The sequence below is a fragment of the Pipra filicauda genome, unplaced genomic scaffold, assembly GCF_003945595.2.
Source record: "Pipra filicauda isolate LSUMZ 115617 unplaced genomic scaffold, ASM394559v2 scaffold510_size705862_pilon, whole genome shotgun sequence".
Classification (NCBI taxonomy): domain Eukaryota; kingdom Metazoa; phylum Chordata; class Aves; order Passeriformes; family Pipridae; genus Pipra; species Pipra filicauda.
This window is the reverse complement of record NW_024104655.1, coordinates 685,618-705,914: the sequence shown is the minus strand read 5'-3', so window position 1 is coordinate 705,914 and position 20,297 is coordinate 685,618. Positions and strand designations below refer to the sequence as shown.

General features: G+C 47.7%; 1 protein-coding gene across 3 annotated transcripts in view; it reads right to left on the bottom strand.

The window, feature by feature from the left end:
* Positions 1 to 18,017: 18,017 nt before the first annotated feature.
* Positions 18,018 to 20,297, bottom strand: part of TNC (tenascin C) — a 72,524-nt gene continuing 70,244 nt past the window's right edge. For all 3 annotated transcript variants that reach the window (XM_027750325.2, XM_027750338.2, XM_027750346.2), the window contains 2 exons: positions 19,388 to 19,551; positions 18,018 to 18,184 (listed from right to left, as the gene is read on the bottom strand). In XM_027750325.2, coding sequence (XP_027606126.2) covers positions 18,074 to 18,184; positions 19,388 to 19,551 — 275 coding nt within the window. In that variant the 3' untranslated portion in view covers positions 18,018 to 18,073. The remainder of the gene's footprint in view (positions 18,185 to 19,387; positions 19,552 to 20,297) is intronic.

Sequence of the window (20,297 nt, the reverse complement as noted above, 5' to 3'; positions counted from 1 at the left end):
CTCAAAAATGCCGTTACATTAAAAGCAAAACCGGATTTTGGAAAGACGGCGCTTCTGATAAAACTTTCCAGAAGATTAAAAAAATAACTTTACACCTTAATAAGAAAGACACAAGTTCAGCACTTCGGGAATCGAATCATTTCATATTTCTCTAAAAATGACGTTTTGTTTTGGAACACTGCACTTGTTATTATTTTATTTATTCGATGTATTTATTCAGCTCGAAACTGTGGGAAAAATTAAACCCTTTGATCTCCGTGTGCTACGTTGTAGTGACAGAGAAAGGGACTTTTTCTTTGTGATCCATTTCTAGGATATTTTTTTTTCTCTAAGTTATTCTGAAGTTTGCAGCATTATGACCCAAATACAGAAGCTAATTCCTGATGACATATTTGCATGTCTGGTGGTTTTCCAGCGATAGCAAGCTCTGTCAGCACTTCCGTTCATTAATTTGGGAAAATTCCCTCACTGCCAGTCTTACGGATTTCATAACACATTGAAAAAGGATCAGTTTGCTTTGTTTTCTGGAAAAGCCAAGAATTCCTCAGTGCAATAAGGATTGCATGATGATGCACAAGAGGGGGCAGGTGGAAAAAGTAGGTGGAATGTAGGAAGAGCTGGACAAGTGAGGAGTTGTAGCAATAGGGGAGGGATTTGGTGGCTAAAAGATTAAGTTTTCCAAGGGAATGGGGAGGATGTTTGTCATGAAGACAACTCTGCCATGACAAGGCTTAGAGCCAGGGCTCCTACTTCTGCCATGGCTACATCTCACTTGGGAACATTGCCATGGCACAGAGCCACAGGATACTCTGAGCTGGAAGGGACCCCCAGGGATCATCCAGTCCAACCCTCAGCCCTGCATAGGACCATCCCCAAGGGTCACACCCTGTGCCCCAGAGGATCAGCCAAACCCTCCTGGAGCTCTGGCAGCCTTGGGGCTGTGCCCACTGCCCTGGGGAGCCTGGGCAGTGCCCAACCACCCTCTGGGGGAAGAACCTTTTGCTGAGATCCAACCTGACCCTGCCCTGGCACAGCTCCAGCCATTCCCTGGGTGCTGTCCCTGGAGCACAGGGCCCCTAAAGGGATGGCTCAGGATGCACCACACATCCCATATGATCTGCTGCACCACCAGGGACTCTGCTAAGGCAACAGGGGGCTGGGCTGCCTGGCTGGAGAGGGAAGAGCTTGTGCCCTTTGTGAGGCAGCACTTGAGAGTGGCAGAGGGCTGGAGGAGGGAGCTGGGGCATGGCATAGCCACGGGGTGCCTGGGATGAGAGTCCAGGTAGGAATGTGGGGGGCAAACCAAGGATGAAGGGACTGTATGGAAATGGTCCAGAACTGGACAGGATGTAGCAGGGGACTGAAGAGGAACAGGGCATGAGGGTTTTGGGGGTAAAGGCGGCACAGTGGGCACAGCAGGGGCTGTGATCTGAACAGACACTGGCACTGGACAGTAAATCATGTGAGTCATTGTGTTGCCAGAGGATGAAGTTGGAGATGTGGAGAAGACCCAGTCCAGCACTGCTGCTCACCCTCCTGCTTTGGAGCAGCAGCAAGGAGGGATGAACTCTGGCACAGCTCGGACAGTTCCATGGGATTTGGGTATGAGAAGCAGAGCCCATCCTTGCAGGACCCTTCCCCAGGGCATGGAGACAGGCAGAGTCAGGCAGCTCCTCTGGTGAGTACCCCAGCAAAGCAGCAAACAGACGCTGTATTTCTTTGAGAAATTATTTTGGGGACCATTTTTCTGACTAAAACCAGCGGCTGGGATGGTGGTTCTCCGCACAAGGGGGAATTTTCTACGGGCAGCCTTTGAGACTGTTATGTCTCTATTTTTGTAGTGTCAAAATCTAAATATTTAGCCTGACCTACAGCTGACTGTGCAGCAGAAAGGAAAGGAAACCAGCCAGGTGGAAAGCAAAGTGACAGAGCACATGATGGTGGTGAAAATCAAAGCCCATCCCAATTATAAGGAGAGTGCAGAGTCTGCTGAGTTTAACCCTGGTGAATAGTTCACTGGGTGCAGCCACTGAATGGCAATAAATCTGTTGGATTAATTTAGGTGGAGGAGGAGGAGGAGGCACCACAACTGCTCAGGTTACCACAGGATACAGTCCTAGACACAGCCCACAGCCTGTGCTTTCAACACTCCCACGGGGGAATGGGCTGTGATAGCCATCTCTGAGCACACAACTGCCTTCCATGAAGGGCTGGGGCTCTAAAACCGGGACCAAGTGGTTCCATGAATCATCAATTCATTGGAAAAGGCACTTTCAGGTTGACCAAACCTGTTAATGGGTTTGAGCTGGATTTTGCTGAATGGTTGAGGTGAAACCACAAGTGCTGAAAAGCTTTGGAAGTTCTGAAACACCAGAATTAGGCGAAATTAAACAGTGGTTGATGTGCAAGATTAATCAGGTTTATACTTCTGAAAGCTTTTTGATCTTGCCAAAACCTGAGACACGTGAGGGAGACATTGTTCCTCATCCATTAACTGGCTGATTAAGTTACCAAAGTACACCATAATAACTGCAGATATGATCTCCCTCTCTGACTAATTCCAACCACAGTTTTGAGCAATCTTCCCCCATCCTCGAGAAATCATTACTCTTAAATAGCATGCACAAACCAGAATACCATAAACTGAATGAAAGTGGAGGAAAATACCCGATAACAATTCCCTGAAAACTGCAGGTAAAAATTCCCTGTCTGGGACTCACTTTTACAGAATGAGTACAAATTAGAGAAGTCTGTGAATTCAAACCCTTCTGGCCTGGACTCAACAGGAGATCAGCGACCCTTTCAATATTACTTGGGTAAAGATAAGGGTATAACTTTTATTTTATGCCAGGAGCAGCAGCAGCAGCACAGATTTGTTAGATAACGAGCTGGATTCATCTCTGGCTCCACAGCAACTGGGGCTGTTCAGCTGGAGAAGAGAAGGTTGTGTGGAGACCCCACAGCACCTTCCAGTGTCTGAAGGGGCTACAGGGGAGCTGGAGAGGGACCTTTATCAGGAACTGGAGTGACAGAGAAGGGGGAATGGCTTCAGACTGAAAGAAGGGAAATTTGGGGTTGATATATGGAAGAAATTCCTCCCTGTGAGGGTGGGGAGGCCCTGGCACAGGTTGTCCAGAGAAGCTGTGGCTGCCCCATCCCTGGAAGTGTCCAAGGCCAGGTTGGACAGGGCTTGGAGCAACCTGGGCTGGTGGGAGGTGTCCCTGCCCATGGCAGGGGGTGGGATGAGATGAGCTTTAAGGTCTTTTCCAACTCAAACCGACCTGTGATTCTATTACTCTTTCTTTTTTTTCAGGATTTAAAACAGTAAACAGCCCTAAGCCTAGAAACCTGTGGGGGAGGCCAAAGGGGGCAGGAAGAGCTCTCCCTTCAGCTGCTGTGACCTCACCTGTGACTTTGGGAGCCTTCATGTCCACTTGGCCAAGGTGAGACATTTCAAGGCCTTTTTCTTCAGCCAGTCTTGGCTGCTGGACCTTCCCTTTGACATCCAGCGTGGCTGAAGGGACTCAGCACATCCTTATGAAGCTGATCAAGCTGGACTTCGAAAAGCAGGAAACCTAGAGCTGTGGTCCAAATCTGGTCATTTTTGGCCACTTTTCACGTCTGGCAGCTCTTATTTCACTGCTGGCACTGCTCCAGGTGAGTGCACAGTGATAACAGGCACTGGGGTTATTCCTGATTTACTAAGTTGAAGGCTACACACTTTGTCCTTGTAAGACCCACAAGATTATTTTTCATGTCTTTATCTTTCCAAGAGGAACACCATGGTGTTTCAAAGCTTCTTATCCATCTATCAAGAGAAAGAAGAGAATTACACACAAGTGCCTTTCCTGGGAAGAGCCCCAGTCCCTTCCTGCAGTCTGAGGTACAGAAACATCAGCTCAAAGCACCTGATCCTCAGGATGGGGATGTTTGGGAGGCCTCTGGGAGAAGGTGAAAACCCATTGTGTGATGTTGTGGTTGGGACAAGAGAGATGGTTTGGTTCACTGATCATTCAGTGTCATTGGTTCTTTCTCTCTTTCTTTCTTTCCTTCTTTCCTTCTTTCTTTCTTTCTTTCCTTCTTTCATTCTTTCCTTCTTTCATTCTTTCCTTCTTTCATTCTTTCCTTCTTTCTTTCTTTCCTTCTTTCATTCTTTCCTTCATTCTTTCCTTCTTTCTTTCCTTCTTTCATTCTTCTTTCTTTTCTTCTTTCATTCTTTCCTTCTTTCTTTCCTTCTTTCATTCTTTTCTTCTTTCTTTTCTTCTTTCCTTCTTTCTTTCCTTCTTTCATTCTTTCCTTCTTTCTTTCTTTCTTTCTTTCTTTCTCCCTTTTTTCTCTCTCTCTCTCTCCCTCTTCTTTCTCTCTCTCTTTCTCTCTCTCTTTCTTTCTTCTTGCTTTCTTCCACATATGGAAGAAGGTTTTCTTTAAGGAAGAAGCCTTTCCTTATGGAAGAAGCCTTTCCTTATGGAAGAAGCCTTTCCTTATATCTTTGCTTGAATAATTACAGAACAGCAGAACCAGGTACAGGTGTTTTCCATGTGGGCAAGGGGGAACAGTGCAAAATAAGTGTTCCTAATCTTTCCTCTTCCACTAAATGTTTCTTCTCATAGAGAAATCTAGAAATCCCTTCCAATTGGAACCTCTCAGACACACCAAGAGAGCAGGCCCACAATGGAATTCTGTGCCCCTGGGGATTTCCAGCTAACCTGTGTCAAAACCCAAGCACAAGGCACGAAACACCCAGTTGAATTCAGACAGCAAATCACTGCCAGAGCCAAAATCATCATCACCTTCCCCCCCATTGCTTCATGTCCTCAGCTCTCTGCTCCTCCAGGCACAGGGATGGGGATGAGCTCAGCAGGCACACGGGGGCTGCCTGGCTCTGCTGTAAGAATTTCCACGGAATGAAAGAAAAACAACAACAACAACAACAAAAACAACAAAAAAGTACCTCTAAAGGTTTGTTGTTTTTCTTTTTATTTCAAAAATAAAACCTCGAGCCCCAGGGGAACATATGACACAACCATCTCCCTCCTCCTGCTCTTTTCTGCATCATCTTGCACAGCACACGCTGCCCTGTGGGAGGATCTTGAGAGGAATTTGCCACAGGTGCTTGTAAAGTTAACCACATTCTTCTTGCATCCTCCTCATCCACACACCCCAGAACTTCAGGGGTCTCACTGCCCCCCCCCAGGACCCTCAGGGGGGGTTTGTTCCCTGAGCTGACCACGGCAGTGCCACAGTTCTCTGTCCCTGGGTAACCTTTCAGCGCTCAGAGCTGTTTATTGGGGCTCCAAAAGCACTCAGGCAACACTTGTGGGTTTCTGTGAAACGGCAAAACAAGAAATGTCCCCTGGTTCTCAGGAAACCATAGCAAACCACACCAGAAATCTATCAGCTTGAGGTGAGTTCTCACTGCGGCTGCATCTCTGGAGGGGGGGGAACCAACACAGATCAAAGTCAAAACTGACCTGGCAACAGCTGACATGAAAACAAACCCTTAAAGCTGCCTCAGCTCTTTTAGCGAGTAAATGGTGTTTCATTTTGGTTTTTCTTAGTAATTTGGGAACTTTCTGCTCTTGGATAAACCTCCTGCCAAGGCCAAGCAGAGCTGCTCAGTGCCTCCCAGCCGGGGTGCTCCTAGGAAGGGCTGCATCCCTCCTGGTCTCTGGTGCTCCAGGGGGAGGGTGCTCCCGACCCCTTACCAGCTTTGTGGCCTCCTTGGGACTTGCTCCAGCTCCACGAGGGAACTGGAAGGGTTTGGTGCCCAGCCTGCACTCGTGGCCGCTGGCACGTGCGTGTGCTTCGGAAGGATGTTTGCAACAATCTCAATAAAATAATCTGTGGCAGTTTGAGGGGAGGAATTTCTCTTTCCAGCGAAGTCCACTGGGCAGTTTAACCACAAACCCAGCTGTGCCTTTGGGGCCACGGTGCCAGCTCAGAGCCCTGCTGAGCTGCGAAACCTTCGTTAGAAAGAGATGAAAGTGCGGATTTTTTTAATGATTTTAAGAATGTTTGTTTTCTGTGCTTTAATTTTTTCCAGGAAGAGATAACTGAATCTCAGAACTGATGAGCTCCAAACCCTTAAATGCTGGCACTGCTTATTAGCTGCTTGCTCAGTGGAGAATATTCTTCCTTATATAGGTCTTTCAGAAACTAGGTCAGAGGATTAACGTGAGTACCGGGTGCTAAAAATCCTCTTTGACAGCCTGCCTTCCTTTATTATTTTCTCACTTTGCCCACTGCAGACCTGCCACCTCCTCTGTTGATTCCTCCCGGGGTCAGCAGCAATGACCACAAAAGGTACCTCCACTCAGCCCCTGCAAACACCCTTGGCTGGCCTGTCCAAGTGATTGATCCCTTGTCTTCGAGGAAGGAGAGGTTGTTTTTCCCAGCAACGTGGCAGTGCCACACCAGCCCTGGCATTTGGGTGATTTGTCAGTGCAATAACGCCTCAGCAGAGATGCCCTGGTCCCCTGAAGGCTGGCACACAGCGCCCACATTTTCGGGAGGTGCTGTTCCGAGAACAGGGCAGTGGGCTGGGTGCCAGGCCAGGGGTGAGGTGCTCACACAGCCCTCCTGCTGAAGAGCTGCACCTCCTCAGTGGGAGTTTCTGGGAAGCCCTGCAGGACAAATAACAATCACACCAGCTAAAGCCTTCTGTGAAATTGCCCTCCAGGCAGCACCTTTTTTTCACTGCGCTGTTGATGCCTCACACCTTTGTGCTGATGGGGCGTTTCTCACCTCATTGTTTACAGGAGATGGAGAAAAACTGCCTCTGAGACCCTCTGAATCACACAATGGCCTGGGTTGGGAGGGACCTTAAAGAACATCTCATTCCAACCCCTTGCCATGGGCAGGGACACCTTCCACTAGCCCAGGTTGCTCCAACCTGGTCTTGGACACTCCCAGGGATGGGGCAGCCACAGCTTCTCTGGGCAACCTGTACCAGGGCCTCCCCACCCTCCCAGGGAAGGATTTCTTTGGTATAACACCTACATTTCCTCTCTTTCATTGTGAAACCATCCCCCTTGTCCTGTCACTGAATGCTCTTATAAAGAGTCTCTCTCCAGTATCTAGATCTAGATCTACATCCATATACCTACACATACCCACACGTGCAGGCCATCACTAAAAGATCGAAAAACTATCATTATAAACCCATTTGCCTGAAATAGAAGTGATCTACTAGAAGGAAAAACACACTCTATTATCTTGTATTCACTTTATATACACTCGTAATCTGATTCCTCATGTGAGTGCACATGAACACCTATCCCAGGAGATGTCTGAGACAAATCCATGTCTGCCAGTGTGTGCAGACATGGGAGGGCAGAGGATGGACCAGGGGGTGCCCAGCAATGGGGCAAGAGGCAACAGCAGCAAGTGATGCCCAGGAAGTTCCACCTGGACATGTGGAAGAACTTCTTTGCTGTGCAGTGACTGAACAGAGACCAGAGAGTGTGGGGAGTCTCCTCACTGGGGGTATTCCAGGACCTGGACACAACCCTGTGCCATGTGCTGTGGGATGACCCTGCTGGAGCAGGGAGGTGAGACCACATGAACCACTGTGGTCCCTTCCAACCTGTCCCAGTCTGTGATTCTGTGATCTAACACAAAGTGAGATTCTCAGGGAGGGTTTAGAATCTCCAGATGGCCACTCAGTGAGCAGATCTTTGCTGCAGAAACGCAGAACAGCCCCCAAAAATCCGCTGCACCTTCAGCACTTTGCAAATCTGACCACCTGAGAGGGAGCAAAGCCCTCCACACGAGTTGGGCTTGCATCTCACCATGGAGCCTGAAAATGAAACCCAGAGCAGCTGATGTCCCTTCAGCCAGCAACAAATGCAAAGCCCAGAGCTTTTTTTTGCTACAGAAATGTCAGACTCTCTTCATGTGCTGTTTGCTTTGCAGTTGGAATAAAAGCCCCTTGCCAGCCACGTGTTTCCTTTCTGCTGTTCCTTCTCCAGCCCTGTGGTCTAACAAGGTGTACACACAATTTACCCACTTTTCATCTGGGCACTTGCTGTTCAGCCAGCTGAGTGTGCCCAGGATTTACTCCCTGTTTGTTCTGGCTCCAAACAGCCCAGCAGTGGCAGCTGCCTGGTTTTGTTGCCTTTGTGGTGGAGCTGAGGGAAAATCCTCATTTTTCCTGCCTCCCATTTAGAGGCAAAAGTTACTGCCTTGCCTCAGTGTGTCTCCTTTTTGGCTGTGCTGTGACATTCCCTGGGTACCCACACAGGGAACCTGATCAGGTGGTGTTTGTTCAGTGTTCAACCAAGACAAAGAAAACAGATTCTCCAGCAGTCAGGGTGTCCCCAAAGCCTCCCAAAGAATTGCTCTATCGAGATGGGAAGTTTGTTGAGAATTACCAAACTGTAGCAAGGAAAAAAGCTCCCAGGGCACAAATTGTTAAAATTCTTCTGTGGGTGATGCAAAACTTTCCAGCCGGGAGTTTTAAAGCTGGAAATACACAATTACTGCTCCTTTACTTTAATTATGTTCACCACCTGCTCAGGCCTGAGGCATCTGATGGATGGATCCCCCCCAGCACAGACACCTCCCTGCTTCTCCCTTTTTTGCCTTTCCTTAATGTGCTTTGAAGCACTTACAACAGTGAAGGAGCAGGTTGCTACAGAAATCAGAGCACTCCTACTCAGAAACACGCCATAACTAGAAAGAAAATCATGCTTTTGTCACACACTGGCAGAGGAGTGGAAGTTAAACCCTTTTAAAAATATTTGGGAGTGCTGATGATGCCTGTCTACAGTGTGGGGCTGAGGAGGCAGCAATTCCTGTGAGATCCCAGTGCCTGCTGCCACCTGAAACCTCCGTGGTTTCCTCTCACTTTCTAAGCTGCAAAAAAACATTGATATTTATGCTGAGCTGGCAGAACTTTGAGATCTGTGCACCAGTGGTGCTCCAGCCTTGAAACTATCATAATGTTATATAAATATATATGTATTTGTATGTATGTGCTCATCTGCACAATGAACACACCACGTGACAGATGGATGTTGGTCACGGTCCCAAGGCTGCCAGAGCTCAAGGAGCATTTGGATGAAGCTCTCAGGGGCAGGGTGGGATTTTTGGGGTGTCCTGGGCAGGGCCAGGAGTTGGACTGGATGATCCTGATGGGTCTCTTCCAACTAAGCACATTCTATGATCCTATGAACACATAGAGACAGAGATAGTTTTTACATATACACAGGTGCACACAGCTATGCATCCATTCCATCCATCCATCCATATTTCCCACCTGTTGAAGTCCAGCTGACCCACTAAAGGATAAAATTATTTGCACCCCCTGCCCTCAGAGCATAATTTAACCCAAAAGGCAGAAGGCTGGCAGGGTGCAGGATGTTAAACCAGCCCCCAAAGCTGCCGGGGAGAGGCTTTGCCCTGGCAGAGCCACAGCCCAAGGGCTTCTCCAGACCCCCAACCTCTCTCCCAAGGCTGTGCAAGGCAGACAGGAAAGCAAACAGGCTGAAGGGGCTGAGCTCTGCAGAGTGACCAGGGCTGTGTCACCTGCAGGGAGCTGTCACCCCTCCAGCACACAGGATTTCACCAGAGGAGTTTCCAGCCTGAATTCTCCCCTCTCTCTGCTGGCACAGCTGGAGGCACTTGCCCAGTTGTGCCCAGGCACACACACACTTGTGCCAGCTCTGCTGTGGGTGGGAGCTGCACTCAGGGCAATCCTGTTTCCTTTCCTCCCCTGCTACGGTGGGGAAGCAGCACCACAGCCAAGAGCTGCTTCTCACTCCACGGGCAAGTGAGATGAGAAGGTTTGGGAAGGTTTGAGATGAGATGCTGGGATGGGTTGGGGTGCAGCAGGACTCAGAACTGAGGTTTTGCTCAGGGACACTGAAATTTTGGTGGCTCAGAGACCTTTATCCATGTCAGTGAGGAGAGTTCAGAGCACAGGCTGGAGCTGGGAGGGCTTGGAAAGCTTTTTTGGAGAGCAAAGATCAGGTTGGTTGGATGCAAACAGAGCTGTGAAATCAGGGTATCCTCTCCTTAACCCCCCCCAACAATCCATGTTTCCAAATACAACACCAATATTCCCCCAAAAGGCTTTAGAGGAGAATCCTTGGGGCTGATGTGACACTGCCCAAACACAGAACTGCCACCTGCATCATTGGTCCAATGAACTTCTTATTATAAAAAATTGCAATTATTTTGGCTGCTGTGCCAGTGCTGCAGAGTGTGTGTGTGTGTGTGTGTGTGTGTGTTATTTCCAGGCAGTCTGGTTACTAAAAAGTAGAGGATGCACAAACCTTACACTAAAAACTTATAAAAACTGTCATCCCAGGGGTCTATTTTAATTTTTACTAGTTATTTCCTAGGGAAATGAAATGAGCCAACTCAGAATGCGATGCATTTTTAGTTCTGTTTTCAGTTTATCTCACTTCTTGGGTTGGTCATAATGGAGTTGAAACACCTCTGGGGGGGGCTACTTCAAAATGTTCCTTTTAAACCTTTTTCTAGGGAAGGCAGCTTTTATTTTTGTGCCAAGTAACTGCTTTGCAAGCAGCATCCTATTTGCATGATAGCCTAGAACATGTTGTTAATAAAAAAGTCCCGACTCTTCCTAAAGCTGAGACTTTCACAATTGGTGTGATGACAAAGTGGAAATTATCTGAGACCAAACCTGAATGCTTGTGCTCTCTAGTGACACAGCCAGGCATTTTTTCTTTCACTTGCACCAAAACCCAACCTTTTTTCACATTATTTCTCCTCTCACTTTCACAGAATCACAGAAATAGAAGGACAAGGCACTAAGTAAAGTAAAAGTAAAGAGGCAGAGAAAGGGTGGGGAGGAAACGAGTCCTGAAAGTACTTTCAGTTTAAGCAGTGGACAAAATTTCAGCTTAGCTGTTGGTTTTAACAGCTCTCTAGAAGTATAAAGAAGGAAGATTTTTTGGCAAAAGGAGCCACAAAAGTGGGAGTGAAAGGAATGATCTGCAGTGAAACCATCCCGTGCTGGTTTTTTCCCTCCTAATCTGTCGATCTGTGCTGGTCTCTGTCTCTCTTTCCTCTTTGCAGCACAGAATTTACAGTAAAAGCACAGGAAGCTGAATGATTTCCTCTGAGGAAAGTACCTGACAATGAAGAGGTGAAGGAGCAAAATCATCAGGCCCTTTGACTTCATCAATCCCCTCTCAGGCAGAGATGTTATCTCGGAGTGAGACACCCTTGAAGTGGTTTTGACAGGAGGTTTGGATTTTTCCCTGTGGCAATTCAAGTCTGGAGAGTCTTGAATTTGGGAATAACAGCAGCTGTTTGTGATGTTGCTCGTTGTACACCACAAAAACCCTCTTCACCACCAGGAGATGTTGTCCTTCTGCCCACAGAGTGTGTGATTTGGAGGCTCCTCTCTGTCTCCAGAGGCTGCCAGGTTGGTTTTGGGGAGCTGCAATGAGGGGACTGAGGAGGGGGAAGCAGTTTTTTAGCTCCTGTCTCTGGGTCAAAGCTGCCATTTCTCAAATCTAACCCTTCTCCACACCTCAGAAGCCAAAGCTGGGAAAGCCAAACATCAGCACTAAGGAATGTGACTGGGCCTCCTACATTACAAGACCCCTTTTAAAAGCTCAGCCCAGATTTGTGCAGTTTCAGGGGTTTTGAAGAGGGACTTTTACCCTAAAAAAACAAACAAACAAACAAAACCCATCCTTATCCTCAAGGTCACCTGAAAGGGCACAAGTGAGTAACTTTGCAGATGCCATCTCAGTGAGACCATGAGCTCCCCACACTTTTAAAGTGACTAAAGCTAAAGTGGTTGGTTTGTTTGTTTGTTTGTTTTTGGCATGTGTGTGTCTAAATGTAAGTAGGAGTGGAAGGGATGAAGGACAGATGGGTACAACATCAGCCTCTTTATAGTGTAATAACTTCCTCTCCTGCCACCTCCAGGAAACTTTCCTTCAGCTGACAGAGCTGTTGAAATGCAGGTGTGTGGTGATATTTTCCTGCTCTCCTCCGCTTGGGATGTCATTTCCACCTGCAAAAAGCAGCAGGACTGATTCATTTTGCAGAAGGAACAGGATTGATTCAAGCCTGGATGGAGACTCATTCTCAGCCTTGTGGAAATTCCTCACCAAGGCTGCAAGTCAAGTGAAAACTTCTCTGTACAGTCATCAGGCTCTGTGGCTACTCCTAAACTCCTTGGGATGGAGCCAGGAACAGCTTGTGAGCAGCCAAGGATGACCCAGAAAAGCAGAGAGGTTCTTACATCATCTTTCGTTCTGGTTTTTGTTGGCTTTTTTTTTTTTTTCCTGAGAATTGTCTTTCCCCCTCCCCTAAAGCAGCTCCCTCACCTCCAGATTTAAGGTGTGATTAAGATGTGTTTTCACAGGGAGGTTTTCAGCCCTCCCAGAGCAAAGCCCTTCCCTGCAGCTTTGGCTGATATTTTCTCCCAGTCTCTTGCTGACAAAACACACCTTGTTGAGCAGGGCTAACACAGGTTGTACCCACTCAGAGCTGCTGCAGCACTGCAGGCTGAGATTCCTGGGCCTGAAATCACCGAGAAAAAGGCACCTGAATAAAGGAATAAAGGAATAAAGGCTGGAGGCAGGAGGGCTTTGGGGCAGATGTTTTTCAAAGCAAATACTGAACAGGCGCTGTCCCCACCAAGCAGCTTTGGTTTAATTTTTCTTCTTTGGTTTAATTTTACATTATTTTTCCCCACTTCCCATGCAATACATTTTACCTGATCATTTCTGTCAAGTCTCTGTATTTTTAACACGCTGTGAAGGTGTCTCCATCTGCTCCTGAGTTCCAGTCTGCCTGTAGCTCCTGAGAGTGCAGAGACCCAGCAGCACAATCCAAGCACCATCAGAGCAATCCCAGCTCTGTTCCAGAGCCCTGGGATGTTTGTCCACATCCCTGGAAGGCAGAAGGCAGAAGTGGCAAGGTACCCACGAGGCTGATGCCACCACCTTGTCATTTCTGGGTGGGGGATGAAGCTGCTGCTTACTGATGACACCTAAATATTTCTATTCAGCTTTCTACTAATCAGGGGGGGATAGAGAAAGTTCATTAGATTAAGCCTAAAGAGTGCTAAGAAAGAGAAAGAAGAAAAAAAGAAGAAAAGAAGAAGAGAAGAAAAGAAAACGAGAAGAGAAAGAAAAGAAGAAAAGAAAATGAGAAGGGAAGGGATGGGAGAGGAGGAAAGAAAAACAGGAAGAGAAGAGAAGAGAAGAGAAGAGAAGAGAAGAGAAGAGAAGAGAAGAGAAGAGAAGAGAAGAGAAGAGAAGAGAAGAGAAGAGAAGAGAAGAGAAGAGAAGAGAAGAGAAGAGAAGAGAAGAGAAGAGAAGAGAAGAGAAGAGAAAAGAAGAGAAAAGAAAAGAAAAGAAAAGAAAAGAAAAGAAAAGAAAAGAAAAGAAAAGAAAAGAAAAGAAAAGAAAAGAAAAGAAAAGAAAAGAAAAGAAAAGAAAAGAAAAGAAAGAGTACTGTTCCTGCAGAGTTTAACAGCCCTCAGAGTTAATGTGGCAGCCACAAGCTGGTTTTTCAAGGCTGCAATTTTGGAGTCAGGTAGTGGACTGAGACCAAATGGGTGGCAGGGGCAGCCAGCTGGTCACTCCATACTCAATTTCTTGGTTTTCATGCTATTTAACCCCCAATTATGTCCACCTGCTCTTAAAGTAAAGCAAGTCAAACTTGGAATTTTGAATGAAGTGACATCCCTGTACAGGGAAGGTGTTTTTTGTCACAAATCACTGCAATACTTGGGCTTATTCACCAGTGCAGGCTCAGGCAATGTTCCCTGGGTTTGTGGTTACATTTAGCCCAGAAATAGGTGAGATCAGTTCCCACGAATGGCTTTGCAGGGAGGTGAGGGAGCTGCACCCAGAGGTGGTGCAGCAGGGGAGGGTCTTCTCCTGGGGTCAAACTGAGATGATATCAAGGTGTTACTCTGGCAGATGGAGGAATTTGAAGTATCTGTCATCTCCAACAACACACCAGATGTCACTCACTCAGTGTGACCTCACACTTGTGCCTGGATTCAGGAAAAAACACATCACTTAACAGTCCAAGTCTCACAAAAAGCCAGAGGATTTCCTAACTTAAATGCTGCCATCAGCTTCAGCCTCAGTGCCCCAAATTTATCCATCCAGCTGACTTTTTCCCAACTGGTTTAAGCACTCACCTCACCCAAACTTAAGAAATTCAGGCCTTATATCTTGCTGAGACTGCAGTAAGAGCAGGACAGTGACACTGGAGAAGATGCTTTGTCCCAAAAATACCTTATGGACACAGTCCTAACCCTATAAATCCCCCTCATGTTCCCAAATACCTCCTTCAGTGCCTCTGAGACCTCGAATCTCACTGCTTAAATGTTTTTAAAGCCCTTCCTCTCCTGCCCCCTCAAGGCTCCCAAACTGCTTGGTCATGTTAAGGATTAAAACCAGCACTAAGGTTGGGCAGGTTTATAAATGGATTTCAAAACTGAGGGTGTTTTAAAACTAATTCTCACAAGTTACAATCAGGAGAGAGAAAGCAGACAGGGAATATCCATCCATCCCTCCCAGTAGCCCCTGGTGGAGCTGTTGGTACCAAACCAAGCTCGTGGCAGCTCTGAGGGGTGTCTTGGTGTGTTTTACTCCCAGGATGTGCCAGTCCCTCTCTCGCAGTGGTAATTATAAAAAAAATACCAAACGGGGCATCTGTCAGTGAGTAATTACAGGAAATATCATCCTGCTCCTGTGCTGAGTCTGTTCTGGAGAGAGGAACAAACCTGAGCCGTCTCCAGCAGCTCTTGTGGAGCTGCCAAGGTGAATGACACCAGAGCCAGGGACAGGCAGCTCTGGGCTGGGACTGGGAATGAGGAAATCATTTCATAAATGTCAGCTCTTGTCCTGGATGTCTGCAAACAGACTGCAAGAGCTTCCAAGGGCCCAGTTACACGGATTTGGTGCCATTTCCCAGTAACTTGGAAAGCATTCCGAGAGAGGAGCCTGTCTCTTCATTATTGGATTTGTTCTTTTTTATGCTGCCTATCATTTACTGTAATAAACACCAAAGGAGGGCTATTAATCATAGAGAATGAATTTAATACAGTGCTGCAGCTCACACCCTTGCCAGTGCTCTGAAAGGTCAAAGGAGACTTGTGTTCCCTGTGCAAAACAAACAATATTCAGTAGTGCAAATTAAATTGGGAGGAAGGGATGGAAGAAAGAAATTCAAATTACCTGGAATAATATTAATGAAGGAAGTCTCTCTTCGATATTTGCTTTTGCTGTGACTCAGATCCTACTCCTGCAAGCCAAAAATTAACTTCATCTTATGGGTATGCTTGCAAAGCTCCTGCTGTGTGGCCATGGGGCGATGGTTTACAAAATACAGATAGTTTTTCTAACAAAACCACTGTTGCAGAGACACCAAGAGCAGGGAGGGAGCTCAGAGTGCTGGATGTCAGCACGGGGGGAGGCAGCAGCGAGGAGTGGCATTGTCTGGAGCGATGCTGGGTATCCACAGGATTCCCAGGTGCTGCCAGAGCAGGCACAGTCCACACGGACCCCTCGTGCCATCTGCTGGCAGCCGGGCTTAGGATGGAGCAGGAGAGAGCAGGGTTGCCCAGGGATGCTGGAATACTCACTGGATGAGTGAATTCTCCCACTCCCCCAGCCGGGCAGTGCCTGTTCCTAGAGGGTAAATCCCCTGCACCACCCCTGCGTGCCTCAGTCCGGGCTCCCAAAGCCCTGCCCGGCAAAGGAGAGCTGGGCCCGGTGTGAGACACTTCCTGGGAAATGAGCTGTAAATACCTAAAGAAATCAGACATTTCTGAAATGTAGAATCATAGAATCATCCAGGCTGGAAAACACCTTCGTGATCATCAAGTCAAACAAGCATCATCCTGTTCCTTGTTAAATCTTGTCCTCGACTGCCACATTCAAATGGGTTTTGAACATGAATCCGTTGCTGAGATTGATTATTAATAAAGCAAAACACCCAGGTTTTGGGGCTCCTGTTGGCAGCACCTTGTGTGTCCCCACCCAGCAACTCCTGCTGTCCCAGGGCTCTCTCATAGTGAAGAGGGTCCCAGTTACACCCTGGCACTGGGGGAGCACCCACCAGGCTCTTCCCACTGGGGCACTGCCAAGCTTTCAGTCAAGACTGTGAACAGCAGGAGGGTCTTGGGACATGAGCATGGAATCCTGGAATGGTTTGGGTTGGAAGGGACATGAAAGATCATCCAGTCCCACCCCCTGCCATGGGCAGGGACACCTTCCACTAGCCCAGGTTGCTCCAACCTGCCCTTGGAACTTCCAGGGATCCAGGGGCAGCCACAGCTTCTCTGGGCAACCTGTGCCAGGGCCTCCCCACCCTCACAGGGAAGAATTTCTTCCCAATATCCCACCTAAACCTTTCCTTCATTTTAAAGCAATTCCCCTTTGTCCTGTCCCTCCATCCCTTGTCCCAGGTCCCTCTCCAGCTCTCCTGGAGCCCCTTTGGGCCCTGGAAGGGGCTCTGAGGTGTCCCTGGATCCTTCTCTTGTCCAGGTGAGCACTCCCAGCTCTCCCAGTCTGGCTCCAGAGCAGAGGGGCTCCAGCTCCTGGAGCATCTCCATGGCCTTCTCTGGATTCATTCCAACATCCCCAAGATGCTCGGTTACAGCTCAGAAATGTAATGAGGGAAGGACTGCAATTAAAAATAACAACAATATTACAATGAAATATATATACATACATATATATATATATATATAAATTAGGAAGACTGGACCTAAGAGTGAAGGGAAATGATTCCTTCCCTCCTTTGTTTCCTCCCTCCTGATTCTGAATGTTTTTAGTGATATTTTACACAGCACTGAGGAGGAGACAGAAACACTTGTTCTGTTTGAAAAATGCAACCTTGAAGTAGGGCAGAGAGACTGGTTTAAAACAAAAGATCTTTTATTGTCTTCAACTGAAGAGGGTGATACAGAGGAACTACACTTATTTTCATCATATAAAAAAAAAAAAGAGAGCCCTTTATTTACACAAAGTGTTCAAAGCTGCCAATGGTTCCTAACAACAACTCTGTATTTTCCTTGTATTTGTTAGTTATTCCCACCTGGATGGAGCAAACATTGGTCAGTAACACTTAGGAAAACATGTAAGAAGCTTTTGGGCAGGAAAAATAAGGATGATGTTTGGAAAGCAACGGGCATTTCACTGTAACAAACCCACCAAAATACTTACAACCAGTCACTGACTAAAGGAACAGTTTTCAGTAGGGGCTCAGCAGCCTTATCATTCTCAGCCTGTCTTTTATGTCCCCATCTAAATATATCCTGGACATGCACAAACTCAACATGGATGAAAAAAAAAAAAGGTAGAAATTTATTTAAAAGTAATTGTGCTTTTATTTATAAAAAAAAAATTTACAATCAGACACTGTCCTGCTGTGTTTCCCAAAGCATGGTTCTCTTCAAAATGACAAAAATGTAGCTTATTATTATTATCATTATTATTATTATTACTCTGTCTTTATATTAATAATATTAATCTTATGCTTTAGTTTAAAATCATACTGTTTTCCCCTTCCCATCCCCTCCTCTGTGGTACTTGATATATATATATATAAAAAAAGGCTTTCAAACGACCGACGAATTTCCATTATAACTAATAACAATAATAATAATAATAATAATAATTATTAATCTTACACCTTTCTGTGTGTAAAATATGGCTGGTTCTAAAACAAACTACCAACGTACAAAGCTGTTCTCCCTCCCCTCCCCCTGGGCCACCCGAGAGATACTCAGAGAACATGGAAGAACTTTGATCCCAGAGCCTTTCTGGGGGGGGGGAAAAAAAAATAAAAAATAAAAATAAAAAATGAATGACCCCAACATCCAACCCTTGAGATGGTTGTCTTTGGTGTGGAGGACGTCACCGGCGGGCAGCTGGAATGTCGGAGCCGGGAGATTTAAGGCCTGGCGTCGGGAACGCCGCGAAGCCTCCGCGGGGCCGCGGGTCAGCCGTGCCTGGGGACGCTCCTTGGAGCCCCCCCAGCCGTGCCAGAGGATGTCCCCACACCCCCCTGTCCGTCCGTCCGTCCGTCCCCCCCGCCCCCTGCCCTCCCCGGGGCTCTACGCTCGCTTCCGTCGGCCTTCCAGGTTCCGGAAGCTGGAGGGTCTCAGCTTCATCTCTGCAAACTCGATGGAGTACTCGTGGCCCTTCCAGTGGAACCAGTTCACGCCCTGGGGAGGAGAGGATGAAGAGTGGGAGGTCACACGTTCACTGCTGTTGTCGGGTTTGGTGCTTTCCCTTCAGACTGAGGTTGTTTTCTGGTTTGGGCACAACAAGGAGGGGCTTTGGGGAGCCCAGGGAATGTACAACCTGTCCAGACCCACCCACAGGCTGTTATAGAATGGTTGGGGTTGGAAGGGACCTTAAAGGTCATCTTATTCCACCCACTACCATGGGCAGGGACACCTTCCACCAGCCCAGGTTGCTCCAAGCCCCGTCCAACCTGGCCTTGGACACTCCCAGGGATCCAGGGGCAGCCACAGCTTCTCTGGGCAACCTGTGCCAGGGCCTCCCCACCCTCACAGGGAACAATTTCTTCCTAATATCTGCTCTAAACCTCCTCTCTGTCAGTGGGAAGCCATTCCCCCTTGTCCTGTCACTCCAGCACTTGGAAATAGTCTCCCTCCATCTTTCCTGTAGCTCCTTCATGTCCAGAAAGGCCACACTTAGATCACTGCAAAGCTTCTCCTCTCCACGCTGAACAATCCCAGCTCTCCCAGCCTTTCCTCCCAGCAGAGCTGCTCCAGCCCTCTGATCATCCTGGTGCCTCCTCTGGACTCTCTCCAGCAGCTCCATGTCCTCTCTGTGCTGTTCCCCAGGGCTGGAGCAGCTCTGCAGGGGGGTCTCACCTGAGGGGCAGAGGGGCAGAATCCCCCCCTGCCCTGCTGCCCACACTGGGGGATCAGCCCAGGGCATGGAGGGTTCTGGGCTGGGCCATGTCCAGCCTCTCCCTCACCAGCACCCCCAGGTCCTTCTCCCAGGGCTGCTCCATCTGCTCATCCCCAGCCTGGATTAACCCAGGGGTTACCCTGGACCAGGTGCAGCACCTTGAGCTTGGTCTTGTTAAACCTCTGCCCCCCAGAGCTGTCCCTCCTTGCCTGGCTTTCAGGGCAGGAAGAACATTTTGTTTCACATGTTGAAAACTCGAATTGTTCCCTGCACATTGGGATATTCCCTTGGGAAATCAGACAAAAACCATCAATATTTCAACAGCTGATGTTAAATCCTTATTTTGTGAGCAACTGCCCGTATATTTCTCTATGATCCTGGAGAATGGGTTGGTGCTCTGATATCTGGCTGAACCATCAGACAGATCCATTATTGCAATTCTCCTTTTTCTCACGGATTACAGAAGCTTCCAACCCCAGACTCACCTGACTGTGGCTGTTGTCCCCGTATCTGCCCATCAGATTGACCCGGTGGCAGTTCTTGTACCAGAAAGCACCTTTGTATGACAAAGCACAGTTGGTGATGGCAGAATCATGGTCCTTGTCAAAGGTGGAGAAGGACCTCCCGTTGTGGTAGGTCATGGAGTCACCTGGATGGGAGAGGTGAAAGAGCAAGGTCAGTGTTTTGCCTGGTTTTTCATGGGAATGCCCAATCTGGAGCAAATGTTTGGACTGTGCCATGCACTGCCTAAATCATGAACGTGTATTTAAGTTTTTAAAACTGGCCTTGTTTTAATACAGAAGGAAATACACAATTTTTGTCGTCGCAGGCAAATCAAAATATTTTTCCAGGTGGTTTCCAATCCCAAACATATCAAGTGGGTTTTTGTTTTTATGCAGCTCAGTTGGAAGTTGGATTTTGGCCCCGTACAGTGTGGACAGAGCAAGTCACAAGGAGGGAATCAAGACCAAAGGAGTCTCCACATTGATCAAACCCTACTAGCTGTAGCAGCTACTACCAACCTGCACCAGTGTATTTGCCTTAAATCAGAGAATCTTGGAATGGTTTGGGTTGGAAGGGACATGAAAGATCATCCAGTCCCACCCCCTGCCATGGGCAGGGACACCTTCCACTAGCCCAGGTTGCTCCAACCTGGACATTTGCAGGGATGGGGCAGCCACAGCTTCTCTGGGCAACCTGTGCCAGGGCCTCCCCCCCCTCCCAGGGAAGGAGTTCTTCCCAATATCCCACCTAAACTAAACAGACATTAATTCTCCTGCTGCATATCCTTTGTATCTCTACAGTCTGTGCATGAAGTTCCTGTGCTGGTCACAGGGCAGAGCCCACACACATCCCTGCACCAGCAGCGTGAAATTATCTCCTTTTAAGACAGGT